At 45.9% G+C, this 17658-nt stretch overlaps 1 protein-coding gene across 1 annotated transcript; it reads right to left on the bottom strand.

Moving 5' to 3' along the window:
* Nucleotides 1-364: 364 nt before the first annotated feature.
* LOC125111391 (T-cell surface glycoprotein CD3 epsilon chain) lies at nt 365-14583 on the bottom strand. The gene is made up of 9 exons (XM_047753336.1): nt 14496-14583; nt 14277-14381; nt 11380-11400; nt 9284-9298; nt 4673-4690; nt 3772-3987; nt 2594-2761; nt 1791-1837; nt 365-977 (listed from the first exon to the last, which is right to left on the bottom strand). The coding sequence occupies exons 2-9, from the start codon at nt 14323-14325 to the stop codon at nt 921-923; spliced, it is 591 nt and encodes a 196-aa protein (XP_047609292.1). The 5' UTR covers nt 14326-14381; nt 14496-14583; the 3' UTR covers nt 365-920.
* Between the last annotated feature and the right edge of the window lie 3075 nt (nt 14584-17658).

The following is a 17658-nucleotide window of genomic DNA, read 5'->3' as shown; positions in this document are numbered from 1 at the left end:
TCCTTCCTTCCTTCCTTCCTTCCCTCCTTCCTTCCCTCCTTCCTTCCCTCCTTCCTTCCCTCCTTCCTTCCCTCCTTACTTCCTTCTTCCTTCTCTCTCTCCCTTCCTTCTTTCTCTCTTTTCCTTCTTTCCTCCTTCTGTCTTTCTTTTCCATCTTTCCTCCCTTCCTCCCCCACCCTCTGATTTATTCCCTGATGCCCTCTCCAAAGAGAGTTTTGGATAATGCCGGTTTCAGCCCGTGAAAACGACTAGTACTTTCATTTGGGGTCATAGCTGGAAATATAGTCAAAGCAGGGAGAACCTGCGTGGTCTCAGGAAAGGGGGCAGCCTCCGAGGGCCTCCCAGAAAAAAGGAACAACGACTCTTTCAGCCAAATACACTTTATTTCTTTTCTCTCTCAGCTGACAAGAAGCCTAGCACATTTATGGAGATGCAAATGTCCAGGGGCCAGCGGTGGACATAGGGAGGGAGCACAGGGCTGGCTCTGGGCCAGGGTTGGTGAGCAGGGCAGGACCTCTGCCAGCATTTACCCAGTCCCTTACCACCGAGGGTCGCCAAAGAAAGAGCTAGAAACAGAAATGTTGATGGAATAGTCAGGGATGGGACAACTTTTACACAGGAAAAGGAGGGAACCAAAGGGAGGAATTAAGGGGTGTGTGAAGAACAGAAATAAATATCCTGACAAGAGGCAGGGCAGGTGTGAGGGGTGAGTAGCCATGCGATGATGTTTCAAAAGATAACGAGGCAGCAATATTCTTGGGCTGGGCGCCAGCAGAGAAGGCAGGAAAGAGGTAGTGGAGGACAAAGCTCTAGGGTATGAGTTCCCCACAAGGCAGAGGACATTCTCCAGGGGGGTCCAAGATTTGCCCAGGGAGCAGGGATAGCAGGCCTGGAGAGGAGCCAGTGTCTTCAGGAAGCTGTCACCTGCCTCTCTGATTCAGGCCAGCATACAGGTCCCGCTGGCCTTTCCGGATGGGCTGGGGGTGAAATAGAGAGGGGGGGGTCAGCAGGGTAGGAGGAAGTCGTTCCTGAAGATCTAGTTTTAGTGAATGGAAAGAACTGGGGACTAAGAGTCAGGAGGAAGACTTGACTGCTAGGTGATTTAACCTGGTTGCCTCCTGTGAGCCTCAGCTTTCCCAGCTCAAAAAAATGGGAAACTGAAGACCCACCTCTCAGGGCTTTTGTCAGAGTCAAAGTCACTTGTGCGGAAAGTGAATACCGCATGCTTGGCTGGTGCTCCATAAATATTTGCTGAGTTTGTCCAGGTGTCATATTGAAAATACTTTAACAATTGGTGGTGCACACACACCAACCAATCAGAACAGTCCTGGTGGATCTCTGCTATGCCAGGCAGTAACTCTTTGTTTGCCAAGAGTCAGTCCAGTGGGGACGACCTTGTGTTGTCTGGCAGCGTGTGTGCTGGGGAAGGGGGGAGCTTGGGGCTACTTACCAGTAAACTATTTTATATTTCAACAACTGGTAGGTGCATGCTGGTGGAACATCAGTTGTGAGTTGGTTGTGTTAAGAGTTTGCGTGTATGGGATTCCCCGGGCTGTCTCGCAGCTGATGAGTAAGCCAGAGAAAGAGGATTGGTGTCCCCACCCCTACTGGTCTGTGGTGGTGGAAGCCCTCCAGCCTTTGAGATGAGCTCCTTCTACCATGATGGAGGCAGAGGCAGGCATGTGTGGGTTGCCCTGAGGCCCTGAGGGAAGGGCTTTGCAGTGTCTGGGAGGCCAGATGGACACTGCCCTTTTCTCCCCAGAGAGTCCCCTCCCCCCCATCCCTGTTACCTCATAGTCTGGATTGGGGACAGGTGGTGGCCTCTCCCTGTTTTGTCCTGCAGAGGAGGGAAGAGGAGAGGATTCACTGCCATGAGGAAACACCAATCTTGTAAGAATGAGACCCAGATCAGCGATGGCAAACTCCTCTCTGCTTTTCCCCTTTTCCGTTTTAGCTGCTTGTTCTCTTTGCTTTCTTTCATCCCGTCTAATGACCCCATCACTGTTCTTATCATTTTGTGAACCCAACTCAAGGTTCTTCCATTGCTTCCTTACCCTGCGAGGAAAGGGTCCTAAAGTCTCTCTCCCTGGAGACTGGGGGGTGGAGTCTGATTACTCCAGGACACTGACAGGCCTTTGAGAAAGCCCATCCTGGTAATAAACTTTTTTGTACTCTTCTTTTTCTTTTTGTCTTTTTAGGGCTGCACCTGTGGCATTTGGAGGTTCCCAGGCTAGAGGTTGAATTGGAGCTGTAGTCCCTGGCCTATGCCAGAGCCACAGCAACGCCAGATCTGAGCCACATCTGCGATCTACACCACAGCTCATGGCAACGCCAGATCCTTAACCCACTGAGCGAGGCCAGGGATCGACCCTGTGTCCTGATGGATACTGGTCAGATTTGTTTATGCTGAGCCACAATGCGAACTCCTTTTTTGGCACTTTTCTAGGGTGGAAAGGATGGGAGTGGTCTGAGATGGGGCCACACTGTTGAATGTTCTCTAGATGCTATCTTGACCTGGCTTGGACTTGCTGCCCATCCTGGCCCGGGCTGGACATCCCCCCCCCCCAGGCTGGAATCTCCTCCACAGTCTTACCCCTGGGCCTGCCTCCAGCACCCGCTCCTCTCGTCACAGGCATGGCCTTGGCCTTTCTACTCTTGCTGTAGTAATACACCACCAGCAGCAAACCCAGAGTGATGCAGATGTCAACTACAATGATTGTGACCACTGCCATCAGATCCACCTCCACGCAGTTCTCACACACTGTGGGGGCAGGGAGTACGGAGAGAAGGAGAAAAATCACCAGAAAGGAAGATGCAAGACACTGGAAGTGAGGAAGGAACATACGAAGGCGATAACTTCCTTCAATACTCACATCGCATGTCTGCCATGGCCAGTCACCCCCTGACCACCACCACCACCACCACTCTTTCCCATCAATCTGTTTATAACAAGCCAAGTGTGGTGTTTGCAGTAGAGACTTTGGAGTCAGACAGTCCTGGGTTCAAGTCCCAGCTCCAATATTCACTGGCTCTGAGGACTGTGAAATGTATGCTCAACTCCCAAAGCCTTATCTATAAGATGGGAATAAAATAGCACTTAACTCATGTGGTTGTCGGGAGGATTGTATGAAGGAAAAAAAAAAAAAAAAGCCCTGGTAAGTGTTGGGTATAGTGCCTGAAACTTAACAAGCACTCAATGAATGTTAGCTATCATTACTGTTTGTTATTGTGCCTTAGTTTATGAGATTTTAATATAGTGGATTTGAGTCCTTTTCGCAAATTCTTCTGAAGAATTCACCTCTGGATAAAGCACCAGATAAACTCATGTTGATGCGCCATAATTCTGGATGAGACGTAATGCACATGACCCAATCCTGTCTCTTGGGAAGTTGTTTTAGATCTAGTGCTAAGTTTACCTGGATGCCTCCATATTGCTGTTTAATCTGTTTTTTTGTTTGTTTTGTTTTTCTTTTTTTCCTTTTTGGCCACATTCATGGGACGTGGAAGTTCCCTGGCCAGGGATCAAACCCTTGCCACAGCAGCTACCTGAGCTGCTGCAGTGACAAGGCTGGATCCTTAACTGGCTGCACCACAAGGGAACACCTAATTTGTATTTTAGAAAACACTGACACTGTGTGGCCTTAGACATCCTGGGATTGAGTGTAGGAGAAGCATAAATATGCCAGGGGTTAGGGGGAATATTGAGAATGCCCTTTTGAAATGGTCCCCCCTAAAGAGTTTATTAGTGCATGCTCTGAAGACCTATATTACCTCTGGCCTTCAGGTAGAGCTTATGGCTCGTCTTCTCACCGACTGTGCAGGTATAATAACCACTGTTCTCCACTTCTGAAAAACTCTCTAACAACATGTAGTTCTCATAAGACTCATGTATTTGCATATCATTTCGTTTCCAAGTCATCTTTTCAGATTCAGGATCTTCAGGGCATGTCAGCTCTACTTTGTTTCCGGAGATGGAGACTTTAAATGCTGGGGGATGGGAGAAAAGAGAAGGGAAATTAAAGAGAGAAACCAGTAAGATTTAAAGCAAATTAGTAGCAAAAAGAATCACCCAAATGCAGAGTCATCTGTCATTCTAGATCTTAGATTTTCTTGTTAAAAGGGAACTCTGCTGGCTAGAGGGTATGAAAGAGGAGATAGGAGAAGGCCCTAAAGGATCTTGTAAAGGTGACTTCAGAGTTTAGGCTTGGATGTGGGGGACTTGGAAGAAAAACTACACTAGTCCCCCCTACTTTTTTAAGGGGCATAGGTATGGCATATAGAAGTTCCCAGACAAGGGGATCCACATGCCGTCCCTGCAGCTGGAGCCACAGCAGCCAGCCTACACCACAGCCACAGCAACGCCAGAGCCAAGCCACGTCTGCAACCAACACCGAAGTTCATGGCAATGCCAGATACTTAACCCATTGAGCAAGGCCAGGGATCGAACCCTCGTCCTCATGGATATTAGTCAGGATGAGAACTGACTAAGCGCATGCTGAGCCATGATGGGAACTCCATGAGTCCCTACTTGGAATGTCTCCAAAAGGGCAATGGAAAGGTGATGTTGGGAGGACCTCAGTTCTTGAGGTTAATCTCCCTCCATCCATTCCTTCTTCTCAACCACTGACCTGCATCGTCAGATGGGGCAGACATAAAAGACTGAGAAACTTACTTTTCTGTGTATCTTCATCTGACAATGAAAAAAAAAAAAGGAAACATTGGTAAGAAAACAACCTTCATTTAAATTTAAATTGTAGGTAACAATTGCCAAGTGGGTCTAGGCACTATCTCTGAGCATTCCCAAAGAGGATCTATCTTCAGGGGGCCTGAAGCCTTTAAGGTGAGGTATGTACTTGGCCTATGAGATTTACTTGTAGGTACAAGTCTGACACATCAAACTGAGACTATACCAGCATGTGCTTATAGACCTAGATCCCCTAAAGCTCAGAAAGCTGTAAAATCCTGAAGATGAAAAATTCTAGAAGGCTTCAAGCTTATTCGCTTACATTAGCAAGAACCATGTTCCAGATAGCTATGAAAGGCGTCTTCTCAGAAATAACGACCTTCACATTTTTGAATCACTGATTCTCGGCCTTACCTGTTTTTCTTTTTTCTTTTTGTATTTTTGCCATTTCTTGGGCTGCTCCCGTGGCATATGGAGGTTCCCAGGCTAAGGGTCTAATCGGAGCTGTAGCCGCCGGCCTATGCCACAGCCACAGCAACTTGGGATCTGAGTTGCGTCTGCAACCCACACCACAGCTCACGGCAACGCTTGATCCTTAACCCACTGAGTAAGGCCAGGGATCGAATCCGAAACCTCATGGTTCCTAGTCGGATTCGGTAACCACTGCACCACGACGGAAACTCTGGCCTTACCTCCTGTTTTTCATTATTCGCATGTTTCTTTCTTTCCCTCTTCCTCCCTTCCTCCCTTCCTCCCTTCCTCCCTCCCTTCCTTCCTTCCTTCCTTCCTTCCTTCTTCTCTCTCTCTCTCTCCCTTTCTTCCTTTCCTTCTTTCATTTTGCTTTTTAGGGCCGCACCCACGGTATATAGAGGTTCCCAAGCTAGGGATCCAATCGGAGCTACAGCTGTGGCCTACATCACAGCCACAGCAACTCAGGATCTGAGCCGCATCTGCAACCTACACCACAGCTCATGGCAATGCCGGATCCTTAACCCACTGAGCGAGGCCAGGGATTGAACCCACAACCTCATGGTTCCTAGTCAGATTCATTTCCACTGTGCCACCATGGGAGCTCCCACAAGTTCTTTCTTATAACTAACAGAAATCCTCGTAATAGAGATCAAATATCTTTGGTGTTATTCCATACTGCTTCTCTGCTATTGCCCATAAATTATGTAAAGCACTATATTCATTTTTTTTTGGCCATGCCCTAGGCATGGGGAGGTTCCTGGGCCAGGGATCAAACCCGTACCACTGTAGAAACCAGAGCCACAGCAGCGACATTTGGCTCCTTAATCAGCTGAGCCACAAGGGAACTCTATTGCTATATATATTTTAAAGAAATGGTTCTTCCATGGAGTTCCCGTCGTGGCGCAGTGGTTAACGAATCCGACTAGGAGCCATGAGGTTGCGGGTTCGGTCCCTGCCCCTGCTCAGTGGGTTAAGGATCCGGCGTTGCCGTGAGCTGTGGTGTAGGTTGCAGACGCGGCTCGGATCCTGCCTTGCTGTGGCTCTGGCGTAGGCCAGCGGCTACAGCTCCGATTCGACCCCTAGCCTGGGAACCTCCATATGCTGCGGGAGCGGCCCAAGAAATAGCAAAAAAAAAAAAGACAAAAAAAAAAAGAGAAATGGTTCTTCCAGTAAAATGTGGCTTTATTTTAAATCTTACTGGAGTATAATTAACTCATAATTATTTTTTTTAGAACTGTTGGTGTGGACAACTGAGCTCCACTAATATAATTCAGGGATCCAGCCAGATTCCCCACAGGAGGCGATTTTGCCTTGGGAAATGGGGCTGGGCTACATCCTTGCTTCCTGTAAGACTTGTGGCTGGGACACTAGGAGGCACTTGCTGTGCTCAGGCCTGGATATGACAGCTGGAAGAGAAGAGAGTGCTACCCAGAGACAGCCTTCTTTCTTGGGGGTGTTTTGCTACAGTGTGCTACTGGGGACAGAGCACTGGACTTAGTCAGAAGCCCTGTATTTGAATCCCAGATCTGCTTCAGGCTTTGTGACCAAGGGAAAATCATTTAACTTCTCTGAGCTTCAGTTTCTTCACCTGGGAAATGGCAATAAAACACCCACTTCATAGGATATTTGTGAGAATTAAATGGCTATGAAGGTGAAAATGGATGGCACATAGCAGATGCTCAAGAAAAATGTTAATTTCTTTCTTTCTTTCTTTCTTTCTGGGGGTCCTGCCAGAACAGAACAGAGTTCTGATCCAGCTGCTCAGGCAGCCCTTCTGTTGAGATCATACAGCATGTAAACAAGTCATTCTCCAGGTTTATCTGCCTGCTAATAATAATTGGGATTGAGTATAATGACGATAGATAGTTTATGATATTTGACTTGAAAATAATTTTCACCACTGCTATGTCTTAGAAATGTTTAACTAGAAATTATAAATTAAATAATTTGGAAGTAAATAGATGTTTCACTCTACTTTGTGTATTTGAAAAAAAATTGTAAAGGAGGAGTTCCCTTGCGGCAGTGGTTTAAGGATTTGGCATTGTCACTGCCACATCTTTGGTCACTGCTGTGGCTCAGGTTCACTCCCTAGCCCAGGAATTTCCACATGCTGCAGGCACAGCCAAAAAAAAAAAAAAAAAAGTAAAGGAAATCACTCACATTTCTGATTGGCACAAATTCAGTAGTAGAGCTCAGTCCAGACCAACACATTCTCATGCAGGGGATAGATGTCTATGCTTAGAAATAGGGCATATGCTCATAAAAATTTTATACACATCCATAATGGTTAAAAAATGAGCTTCAGCATCAGCTAAATCTGAATTTATATTTATCCCTGCAAATGGACTATTTATTTTCTACGCCTTGGCTTTTTTATCTGTAGATTAGAGATGTTAAGACAATTAGAAGAGGAAATTCAGGTAAAATATTAAGGGCAATGTCTAGAACATAAAGTAAATAAACTTTAATACTTAATAAACTTTAATGCTCAATAAAGTTTAATACTTATTATCTAGTCTGCATAATTCCCATTTCATGATAGCTAAAATTACCTACTGCTTTCATTATCTGTATGCCAGATAATGTTCTAAGTGAATTACTCGTTCCGTCCTCATAACAACTTTATAAGCTAGGTATCATTATTATTTCTTTTCTTCTTCTTCTTCTTTTTTAAAATTTTGCTATTTAGGGCTGTGCTCTTGTCACATGGAGCTTCCCAGGTTAGGGATCAAATTAGAACTACAGCTGCCGGCCTACACCACAGCCACAGCAACGCAAGACCCGAGCCATGTCTGTGACTTACACCACAGCTCACGGCAATGCTGGATCCTTAACCCACTGAGCGAGGCCTGTATCCTCATGGATCCTAGTCTGGTTTGTTACCGCTGAGCCATGACGGGAACTCCAGTTATTTCTATTTCACGTGTGGTGATGCCATAGCACAGAGGAGTGAAGTAAATTATTCAAAGATGCTCAACAAGTAAGAAGTAGAGCCAAGATTCAACTATGACTGTCTAGCTTCAGAGTTGGACTCTTAACCTCACACTACAAGGATTCTCCTCTGTTAAGATATTCTCACCTAAAATATAAGCTCATCCTTTATTGCTCCTCTTTATTTTTTTGTCTGTGCCCACACTATATGGAAGTTCCTGGACCAGAGATTGAACCTGTGCCATGGCAGTGACCGAAGCCACAGCAGTGACAACACCAGATACTTAGCCCACTGAGCCACACGGGAATTCCATAAACTCACCCTATAAAACTCAGCTCAAGAATCACCTTCTCAGAGTTCCCATCGTGGCACAGCAGAAATGAATCCGACTAGGAACCGTGAAGTTGCGGGTTTGATCCCTGGCCTCGCTCAGTGGGTTAAGGATCTGGCGTTGCTGTGGCTGTCGTGTAGGTCGCAGACTCGGCATGGATCTGGCCATGCTATTGTGTCATAGGCCAGCAGATATAGCTCCCATTTGACCCCCAGCCTGGGAACCTCCATATGCTGCATGTGCGGCCCTATAAAAAGCAACAACAACAACAACAAAAAAAAAAAAAAAAAGGAAAAGAAAAAAAAAAGACTCACCTTCTCTGGGGAGCCTTCTCCATCTATCCTCTGTAGAGTTGAATACTCCTCACTTTATATTTTATTTTTCTCTGTATCTACACCTATCATAGCAGGCAACACACTATATTATCAATTATTTGTCTCACAGATATGACCATCAATGTCTTGAGGAAAGGGAACTAGTGATGCAATCATGCCTATGATCATTTATTCATTCAATAGATATTCATTGAGCACCTACTATGGGCCAGGCACTGGGCCAGGTAAATAAAATGCCATCTCTGCCTTCAGTGACTCATGATTTACACAAAACTTGTGGTGCTTCCAACCCACACCCATGTGTGTATCCTTTGCTGAATGGATGCTCAGGGATACTTATCACACTCAGCTATAATCAGACATGACAGTTAACAACAAAACACAGGTATATCGCATACAGATCCTATTGAAAGATAATTGTATTTTCCCTCTAATAGATCTAGTTTTTGTTTTTATTACTGCGGTTGTCCCCTATGACCATTTTGTTCCCTGTCTGAAAGGAAGTCAAAGAGAGTAAAAAATCTTCTTACCTGGTCTTTCAATGTCTGAAAAGGAAATGATAAGAAACTATTAGCCGTACTCCTATCAGATGCTAAGATCAGGCCCCTGATACCTGGGTTAGAACTCTTCCCTCCTCCTTTAGAAAACAAGGGATATGGGAACTCTTCATGGCTGTACATGAAAAGCTGTTTAAAATCCTACACCCAACATTAAAAAAACTGATGGCTAATTATTTACAAAAAAGGGTTCTAGGCAATCAATTTGAATAAAATATACATACATGTATACATTCTTTTTTCTCACATCATCGTGCTCCATCATAAGTGACTAGACATAATTTCCTGTGCTACACAGCAGGATCTCATTGCTAATCCATTCCAAAGGCAATAGTTTGCATCTATTAACCCCAAATCATTACATTATATACCTTGAACTTATACTATAAATACAGTTTATTGTTAACCATATCTCAATAAAGCTGGAAAAAAAAGATCTATATTGGGCATAAATTAAATGATAATTGGAGTTCCCGTCATGGCTCAATGGTTAACGAATCCAACTAGGAACCACAAGGTTGTGGGTTCGATCCCTGGCCTCGCTTAGTGGGTTAAGGATCCGGCATTGCCATGAGCGGTGGTGTAGGTCGCAGACGTGGCTCGGATCTGGTGTTGCTGTGGCTGTGGCCTAGGCCAGCAGCTGCAGCTCCGATTGGACCCCTAGCCTGGGAACCTCCATATGCTGTGGGTGCAGCTCTAGAACAGACAAAACAAAACAAAACAAAACAAAAAAATAAATGATAATTGAAATCCAAGCCTAAACAGCAATAGCATCCAGAAGATTAATGCTTTCCTGAAGTACATTAATGCTTTCAACATATCCTATCTGTCAATAATGTAACTTTAATGCATTCTACATGATGAGAAAAAAAAAAAAAGGATCCAAAGGACCATACCAATTAGGCAGTATGGTACAAAGGAATGGAGACTGGCCCAATGGCTGCCTTTAAACACAAAATTGGTTCACTCAGTTTAGAGGAGCTGATTGAATAGAAAAGTTTCCAATGTTGGGACATTCCTGACTCTCTGCTATGATTGAGAAGGTAAGTCCAGGCCAGGAACACTCATATGCATGTGTACACATGAACACACACGCACAACACACTTTCAGACTGTTTGGACATATGTTGAATGTGCACTTAAATGCTGCCCCAGAGGCTTATAGGGCATCTCTATGCATGCACTGAATTCCAAAACCCTCTACAAATATCTCACATCAAATATGAAATGCAGGAGTTCCCATTGTGGTGCAGTGGAGATGAATCCGAAGAGGATTTAGTATCCATGAGGATTTGAGTTCGATGCCTGGCCTCACTCAGGGGGTCCGGGGTCCAGTGTTGCTGTGAGCTATGGTGTAGGTCACAGATCTGAGACGAGGCTCAGATCTGGTGTTGCTGTGGCTGTGGCGTAGGCTGTCAGCTATAGCTCCAGTTTGACCCCTAGCCTGGGAATTGCCATATGCTACAGGCCGGTCCCTAAAAAGCAAAAAAACAAAACCAAAAACCAAAAAACAAATGCAAACAAGAGACAATTGTTGCCACTTTCAACATCATTTAATTGTCTCAATTTTTTCTTTTGAACAGTTAAGTCTCATTATTTCTTTTTTTTTGTGTGTGTGTGTCTTTTTGCTATTTCTTGGGCCGCTCCCGCGGCATATGGAGTTTCCCAAGCTAGGGGTCCAATCGGAGCTGCAGCCACTGGCCTACGCCAGAGCCACAGCAACGCGGGATCCGAGCCGCATCTGCAACCTACACCACAGCTCATGGCAATGCCGGATTGTTAACCCACTGAGCAAGGGCAGGGATCAAACCCACTACCTCATGGTTCCTAGTCGGATTCGTTAACCACTGCGCCACGACGAGAACTCCTCATTATTTCTATGATCTCTGTTGTTTCCTTCTTTCTGGTTAGAACTTTCTAGCCTTAGGAGGAAAAGGCAAAGGAGAAGATGATAGAAACCCTTGTACTGGTCTCTGTGGGAGCTTGGTGGGAGGTCTAGTGAAAGCTCTACTCATAAATACAAAGCACGAAGGGCTAATTTCACAACAAGAAAAGAAAGCATATCTTACCTTCTTGTCCCCAAGCGCCAACTAGAAAATAAACAATAAGAAAAGAAAAGAGTTGGTAAATGTTGTGAGCGCCTGAAATTCCAAGCGGAAGAAGTTCTGTGGGCTAGTGTGACCAATTCTGAGCATTTAGGGTCCTTCCCAAGCACCGCTGGATCACTCATCACTGCTGGATCAGTCATTCCCATACCCCGGATAAATGACATGCACTGCTGGGTACCAACCAGGGGTTCCTGGTCAATTTGGGATGAAACAGAGCAAGGAAGCATCTAGCATTAAAGATGAACACACAATATTTGAAAAACAGAAGTAAGAAAAAATTGGGGGTGCTTTTTTGGGAGACTAGAGAAATTGCAAAAGAATTTTGTAGCCAAGCCTCCATTTTTTTTGGCACACGGAAGTTCCCAGGCCAGGGATTGAACCTGAGCCACAGGTGGAACTAGAGCCCTGGCAGTGACAAGGCTGGATCTTTAACCCACCAGACCATAAGGGAATTCCCAAGCCTCCGTTTTGAAAAGAAATCTCAGAGTTCCCGTCATGGCTCAGCAGAAACCAATCTGACTAGGAACCAGGAGGTTGTGGGTTTGATCCCTGGCCTTGCTCAGTGGGTTAGGGATCCGGTGTTGCTGTCAGCTGTGGTGTAGCTCTCAGATGCAGCTTGGATTCTGCGTTGCTGTAGCTGTGGCATAGGCTGGTGGCTATAGCTCTGATTTGACCCCTAGCCTGGGAACCTCCATATGCTATGGGTGCAGCCCTAAAAAGACCCCCCTCCCCCCCCCCCCAAAAAAAAAGAAAAGAAAAAGAAAAAAAAATCTCTGTCTTTGGAAGAAAAACAAGCTTTTGGTTAGGTACAGAGATTGAGATGCTTGTTCCATTTCTGGCTCCTGAATGTCTGATGGTTTGATTTTTTTCCATCTGTTTTCTGCTTGAGACAGAGATGGAGATATTTGACATTTTGATTGTTCATTCACTAGAGCCTGTGCATTGATGAGCCTAATCACATTTCCACTGGGGCCTCCAGAGTCCCCTCACTCACAAAAACTTGGATTCTTTACAATGACTAGTTTAGTTTCCCTGACATTGCCTCAAAGTTTTTGTATACCTTTTGTTGTTGTTGTTGTTGTTGTTTTGTTTGTCTCTTTGCCATTTCTTGGGCCGCTCCCGTGGCATATGGAGGTTCCCAGGCTAGGGGTCTAATCGGAGCTGTAGCCGCCAGCCTACGCCAGAGCCACAGCAACGCGGGATCCGTTTTTATTTTTTTTTGGGGGGTGTACCCACAGAAGTTCCTGGGCCAGGGATCAAACCTGTGCTAAAGCAGTGACAATGCTGGATCCTTAACCTGCTGAGCCACCAGGGAATTCCTATGTGTGCCCCTTTATCAACAGTCTCTACACTGGGTGAAACACCCACTCTGAAGTCTGCCCTCTGCCTGTGCCCCTATCACCAGAACAAAATAGCCACATTATTTTTATTTTTTGCTCCTTTTAGGGCCTTACCTGGGGCATATGGAAGTTCCCAGGCTAGGGATCGAATTGGAGCTGCAGCTGCTGGGCTATACCACAGCCACAGCAATGCTGGATCGGAGCTGCATCTGCAATCTACACTGCAGCTCTCAGCAACACCTGATCCTTTAACCCACTGAATGAGGCCAGGGATCAAACCCGCATCCTCAGGGATACTCTTCGTGTTCTTAACCCCCTGAGCCAAAATGGGAACTCCTGCGCATATTCATATGATGCCAAATCTCTAGGGGTGCTTGGGTCTTTAATGTCCTCTCTCTTTCTCTCTCTGCAGAGCAGCGTTTATACTATAGGCCTCCAAGCCAATGTCTGGCTACTCCTTGAAGGAGTCACGCTCTGCTTCTTGACACTCCAAATGTGTTCCTTGGACCAGTAACAGACTAATAAGTCTGAGAGCTCATCAGAAACGCAGACTCACAGGTCCCATTCCAGACCCACTGAAGCAGAAGCTGCACTTGAATAAGATCTCCTGGTGGTTCATGTGCACGTTTAAGCCTGAGAAACCCAAGATGAAGCAGGAAGTAGAGACGCCATGGCTGTGGCTCCGAGATGGGAGCCCCAGCTGTGAGCGTATTTTCTCTGAAACAAAACCATTGTGAGCATTTGGCCTCGCATCCTGCAGTCATGAAGTGCACAGGACAGCAGGCCGTCCTGTGTTCCCAGATTAGCTTTAGCGCTTACTAACTGCGTGGTTTTAAACAAGTATTTAACTCCTTTGAGTATCAGTTTCTTCATCTGTAAAATAGACAATACATATCATGTTTACCTTTCAAGGCAGAGGTAAGGATGAAATTAGTTAACACATGTAAAGACTTTTAAATATGGTGTCTCGTACTCAATACATGGTGACCTGTAAAAAATCATGTTTATCTGAGATATGGAAATGCCCTTGGTAAGCTATCAATTTATATTCCACCTTGTTTCAAAAAGGACTCAACTAACTGAAGCTCTTGGTCAGCTGAAAAGACTGGAAATTATGAGGTGTTTTATCGTCTCAGACACTAAGCTTGCTGTATACCCAGTGCAGAGTTTAGGCGTAAGTATCTAGTCTAACCCTCACAACAAAGAGTGAAGGTTAACTCTTCCAGCTCTTTTGTGTTAGTTCTCCAGGCTGGGTTGTTCACTGACAGAATGAGCTTGTCCTCAGAGACACAAAGTCCTCCTTGCTTTCAGAAGATCTGATCATCCCAACTCTTCTCTGAAAGGTCTCCTGGGTGCAAATTAGCCTCCAGCCCCGGTTCCCGATGCTAACGTGGCACACGTTTCCTTACTTTTTCTCCTAAATGAGGCTCCTTGGTACTGCAGGGCAGCACCAGGTCATGCTGTGAACCTTCTGCAGTCTGGAAAAACACCACCCTTTTTAAATTCCATCCTACTCACCTGATAAGAGGCAGAGTCCCAGAACTTTCCAGAGGTTCCCCGACGGCATCTTTCTTGCAGACACTATGCTACTTAAGATGGCGGAGGCCAGTTGGCTTATAACTTCTGAAAAAGAAACCAGAGGACTCTTTTCAAAACCTCTGCTGGAGATGAGAACCTTGGGGCCATTGACCCCAATGCTGGGATGAAAAAAGGGGGCTTTGTAAGAGGGACACTCACCATTTTCCGAAGCAGGCACCTAAGGCTGGGAGGGGAGGCGGGTTTCTGAGCCCCACACAGGAAGTGTGGAGGGGCCTCTGGGTCTGCAGGGTTCTACGTCACTGGGAAACGTTGGTTCAGGGCGGGAGCAGCCACCTGGGTTGGCTGCGGAGAATTGAGCTCCGTGTCCTCCCACTGGGCGAGCGAGACCTGAAGGTGCTGTGGAAAATACCTGCAATTTAGCTGCCTGGGCCTTGCACGATGCACCCCCTGAGAAGGGGCTCCCTTCTCAGACACCCCCACCCCCAAACAACCTGTGACAGGAAGAGAGAGGAGCACCAAAGAGCTGCTTTCTTTACAGTGTACGTGACTTGGGGCAGTAGGTGCAGCCATTTTATTAGCAAAAGCTATTGACTCGAAAATACACGTTGCCTTAAACCATGAGATGCCATTCTTTTTTGGCCTATAATATTTGCAGCAGTATTCAGTGTTGGCAAATGTCAAGAGGGACAGTCTCAGAATCTGCTGATGTGAGTATAAACAGATCGAGGCTTTCTTAGTTTTTGAGCATGGGTCAATCAATTGCTTACTCTCTGCCGGCACCGAACTAAGGGCTTTACCAACAGACCTCATTTAATCCTCAAAACAACCCTCTGAGGTAGGTATTAGTGTCTTCCCCATTTCATACTTGAGCAAACTGAGGCTCAGATAGGTTATCTAAAGTTGTCACAGATTATAGAACTGGGACCCTTGAAAACCTTTTGGCCAAATGCAATGATTTAGTAAATGTTTGATGCCTACTATGCTGTAGTATGTGCTGGGGGCTAGTAATACAGCTGTCACAAGATAAGATAGGGCTTACAGAGTATGAAAGGAAACGTGGACATTAAACTGGTTATTTCAGGAGATCGATGCTGAGAAAGTGTAAATACAAGGGCTGTTGGAATGACAGCAGAGAGGCCTAATATAGTTGGGGCGTGGGGTGGGGTAGAGAAGGTCTCCCTGAGAAGGTGACATCTAAGCTGAAACTTAATGGATGGATGGGAGTGAGCCAGGTGGTGGGAGGACAAGTGAAATACTCCGAACAGAGGAAGCAGCATGTTTGGAGCCTGGAGATGAGGAAGAGAGGCCCCGTTCAAGAAACTGGAAGTCTGGAAAGGCAGGTAGCAGGGTGAGCGAGAGGGAGTGGTAAGAAATGGGACAGGAAACTCAGCAGGGGCCAGATGGGGAAGGATTTAAAATCCTTATTAAAGATTCTTAGGATTATTCTAAAGATCAATGGGAAGCGACTGAAGGGTTTAAAACAGGAGGACGACAGTATCAAATTCTTTTTTTTTTTTTTTCTCTTTTGTCTTTTGAGGGCCGCACTCTCAGCATATGGAGGTTCCCAGGCTAAGGGTCAAATCGGAGCTACAGCTGCTGGCCTACGCCACAGCCACAGCAATGCCAGATCTGAGCCGTGTCTGCCACCTACACCACAGCTCATGGCAACACCAGATACTTTAACCCACTGAGCAAAGTCAGGGATTGAACCCGCAACCTCATGGTTACTAGTTGGGTTCATTCACCACTGAGCCATAATGGGAACTCCCTCAAATTCTCAAAAAAAATGTTTTTTGGCAGCACCCATGGCATGTAGAAGTTCCCAGGCCAGGGACTGAACCTGAGCCACAGAAGCAACCTGAGCCACAGCAGTGATAGCACCGGTTCCTTAACCTACTTTGCCACCAGGGAACTTCTCAAATTTAACAGTTTTTATTTTATCTTTTTAGGGCTGCACCCTCAGCATATGGAGGTTCCCAGCCTAGGGGTCGAATCAGAGCTGTAGCTGCTGGCTAGCCACAGCCATGGCAATGCCAGATCCTTAATGCACTGAGCAAGTTCAGGAATCGAACCTTCGTCTTCATGGATTCTAGTCAGATTCATTTCCTCTGAGCCATGACAGGCACTCCCAGTTTTTAATTTTTTTATGGTCATACCCAAGACATATGAAATCCTCAGGCCAGGGATTGAATCTGAGTCACAGTTGTGATGTGCACTGCAGCTGTGGCAACACTGGATCCTTTAATCCAGCGTCTCGGGCTGGGAATTGAACTCATGCCTCTGCAACGACCTGAGCCACTGCAGAGAGATTCTTTTTTTTTTTTGCGTCTTTTTGTCTTTTCTAGGGCCGCTCCTGCGGCCTATGGAGGTTCCCAGGCTAGGGGTCTAATCGGAGCTGTAGCTGCTGGCCTACTCCAGAGCCACAGCAACTCGGGATCTGAGCCGCATCTGCAACCTACAGTACAGCTCATGGCAACCCCGGATCCTTAACCCACTGAGCGAGGCCAGGGATCGAACCCGCAACCTCATGGTTCCTAGTCGGATTTGTTAATCACTGAGCCATGACGGGAACTCCTGCAGTCAGATTCTTAACCCACTGTACCACAGTGGAAACTCCTTTAAAATTTTTAAAATTATTAAATGAAAAATATGAATTATAGAGGTAACACATGCACATGTTATAAACAGTGAAGAGCACGGAAGGGTACATACAACGTCTCCTGCCTCACCTGGCCTCAGGCCCATTTCTCTCCCTAGAGAAAACCACTTTCAACTTTGTAAACTTTTTTTTTTTTTTTCTGGTGGTTACCTTCTTATCTCTAAATGTGCATTGTCATCATTCCGGTTCTCTGGGAAACCAAACTTTGGACGAAGATTAGTGAGCAGGTGGCTCACGGCGGGGAAGCGTAGGAATAGCATCTTATAAGGGAAGGAAGCAGGTTTGGCAGCAGGAGAAGGTGAACCACGGGGAGACCTTAGCCAATCCCATGGGGACTTCCCAGGCTAGGACTGGAAGAGCGAAGAAACTTCGTATTCTATTACAAGTTCATCACTAAAGGGATGTTACCTATAACCTTAAATTATACATAATGGCCCATCATTGGGAACCCTGCCTCCCAGGTGGTAAGTGTTAAGCTCAGGTAAGGTCACATCCTGAGCCTGTGAATGGCCACAGGAAAGAAGAAATGAACACATGGAGTGTGGCTGGAACTGGGACTTTACCCCCTCCCCCTTTAGTGTAAAAGAAGCCTGCATCCTATCTCTGGGAAGATGGTTCTTTGGGACACTAGTCTACCATCTTCCCATTCTGCTGGCTTTTCAGATAAAGTCACTATGCCTTGCCTGCCTGAACAACTGTCTT

Source organism: Phacochoerus africanus, chromosome 11 (assembly GCF_016906955.1).
Source record: "Phacochoerus africanus isolate WHEZ1 chromosome 11, ROS_Pafr_v1, whole genome shotgun sequence".
In the NCBI taxonomy this organism is placed as follows: domain Eukaryota; kingdom Metazoa; phylum Chordata; class Mammalia; order Artiodactyla; family Suidae; genus Phacochoerus; species Phacochoerus africanus.
This window is presented reverse-complemented; position numbering and strand designations above follow the sequence as displayed.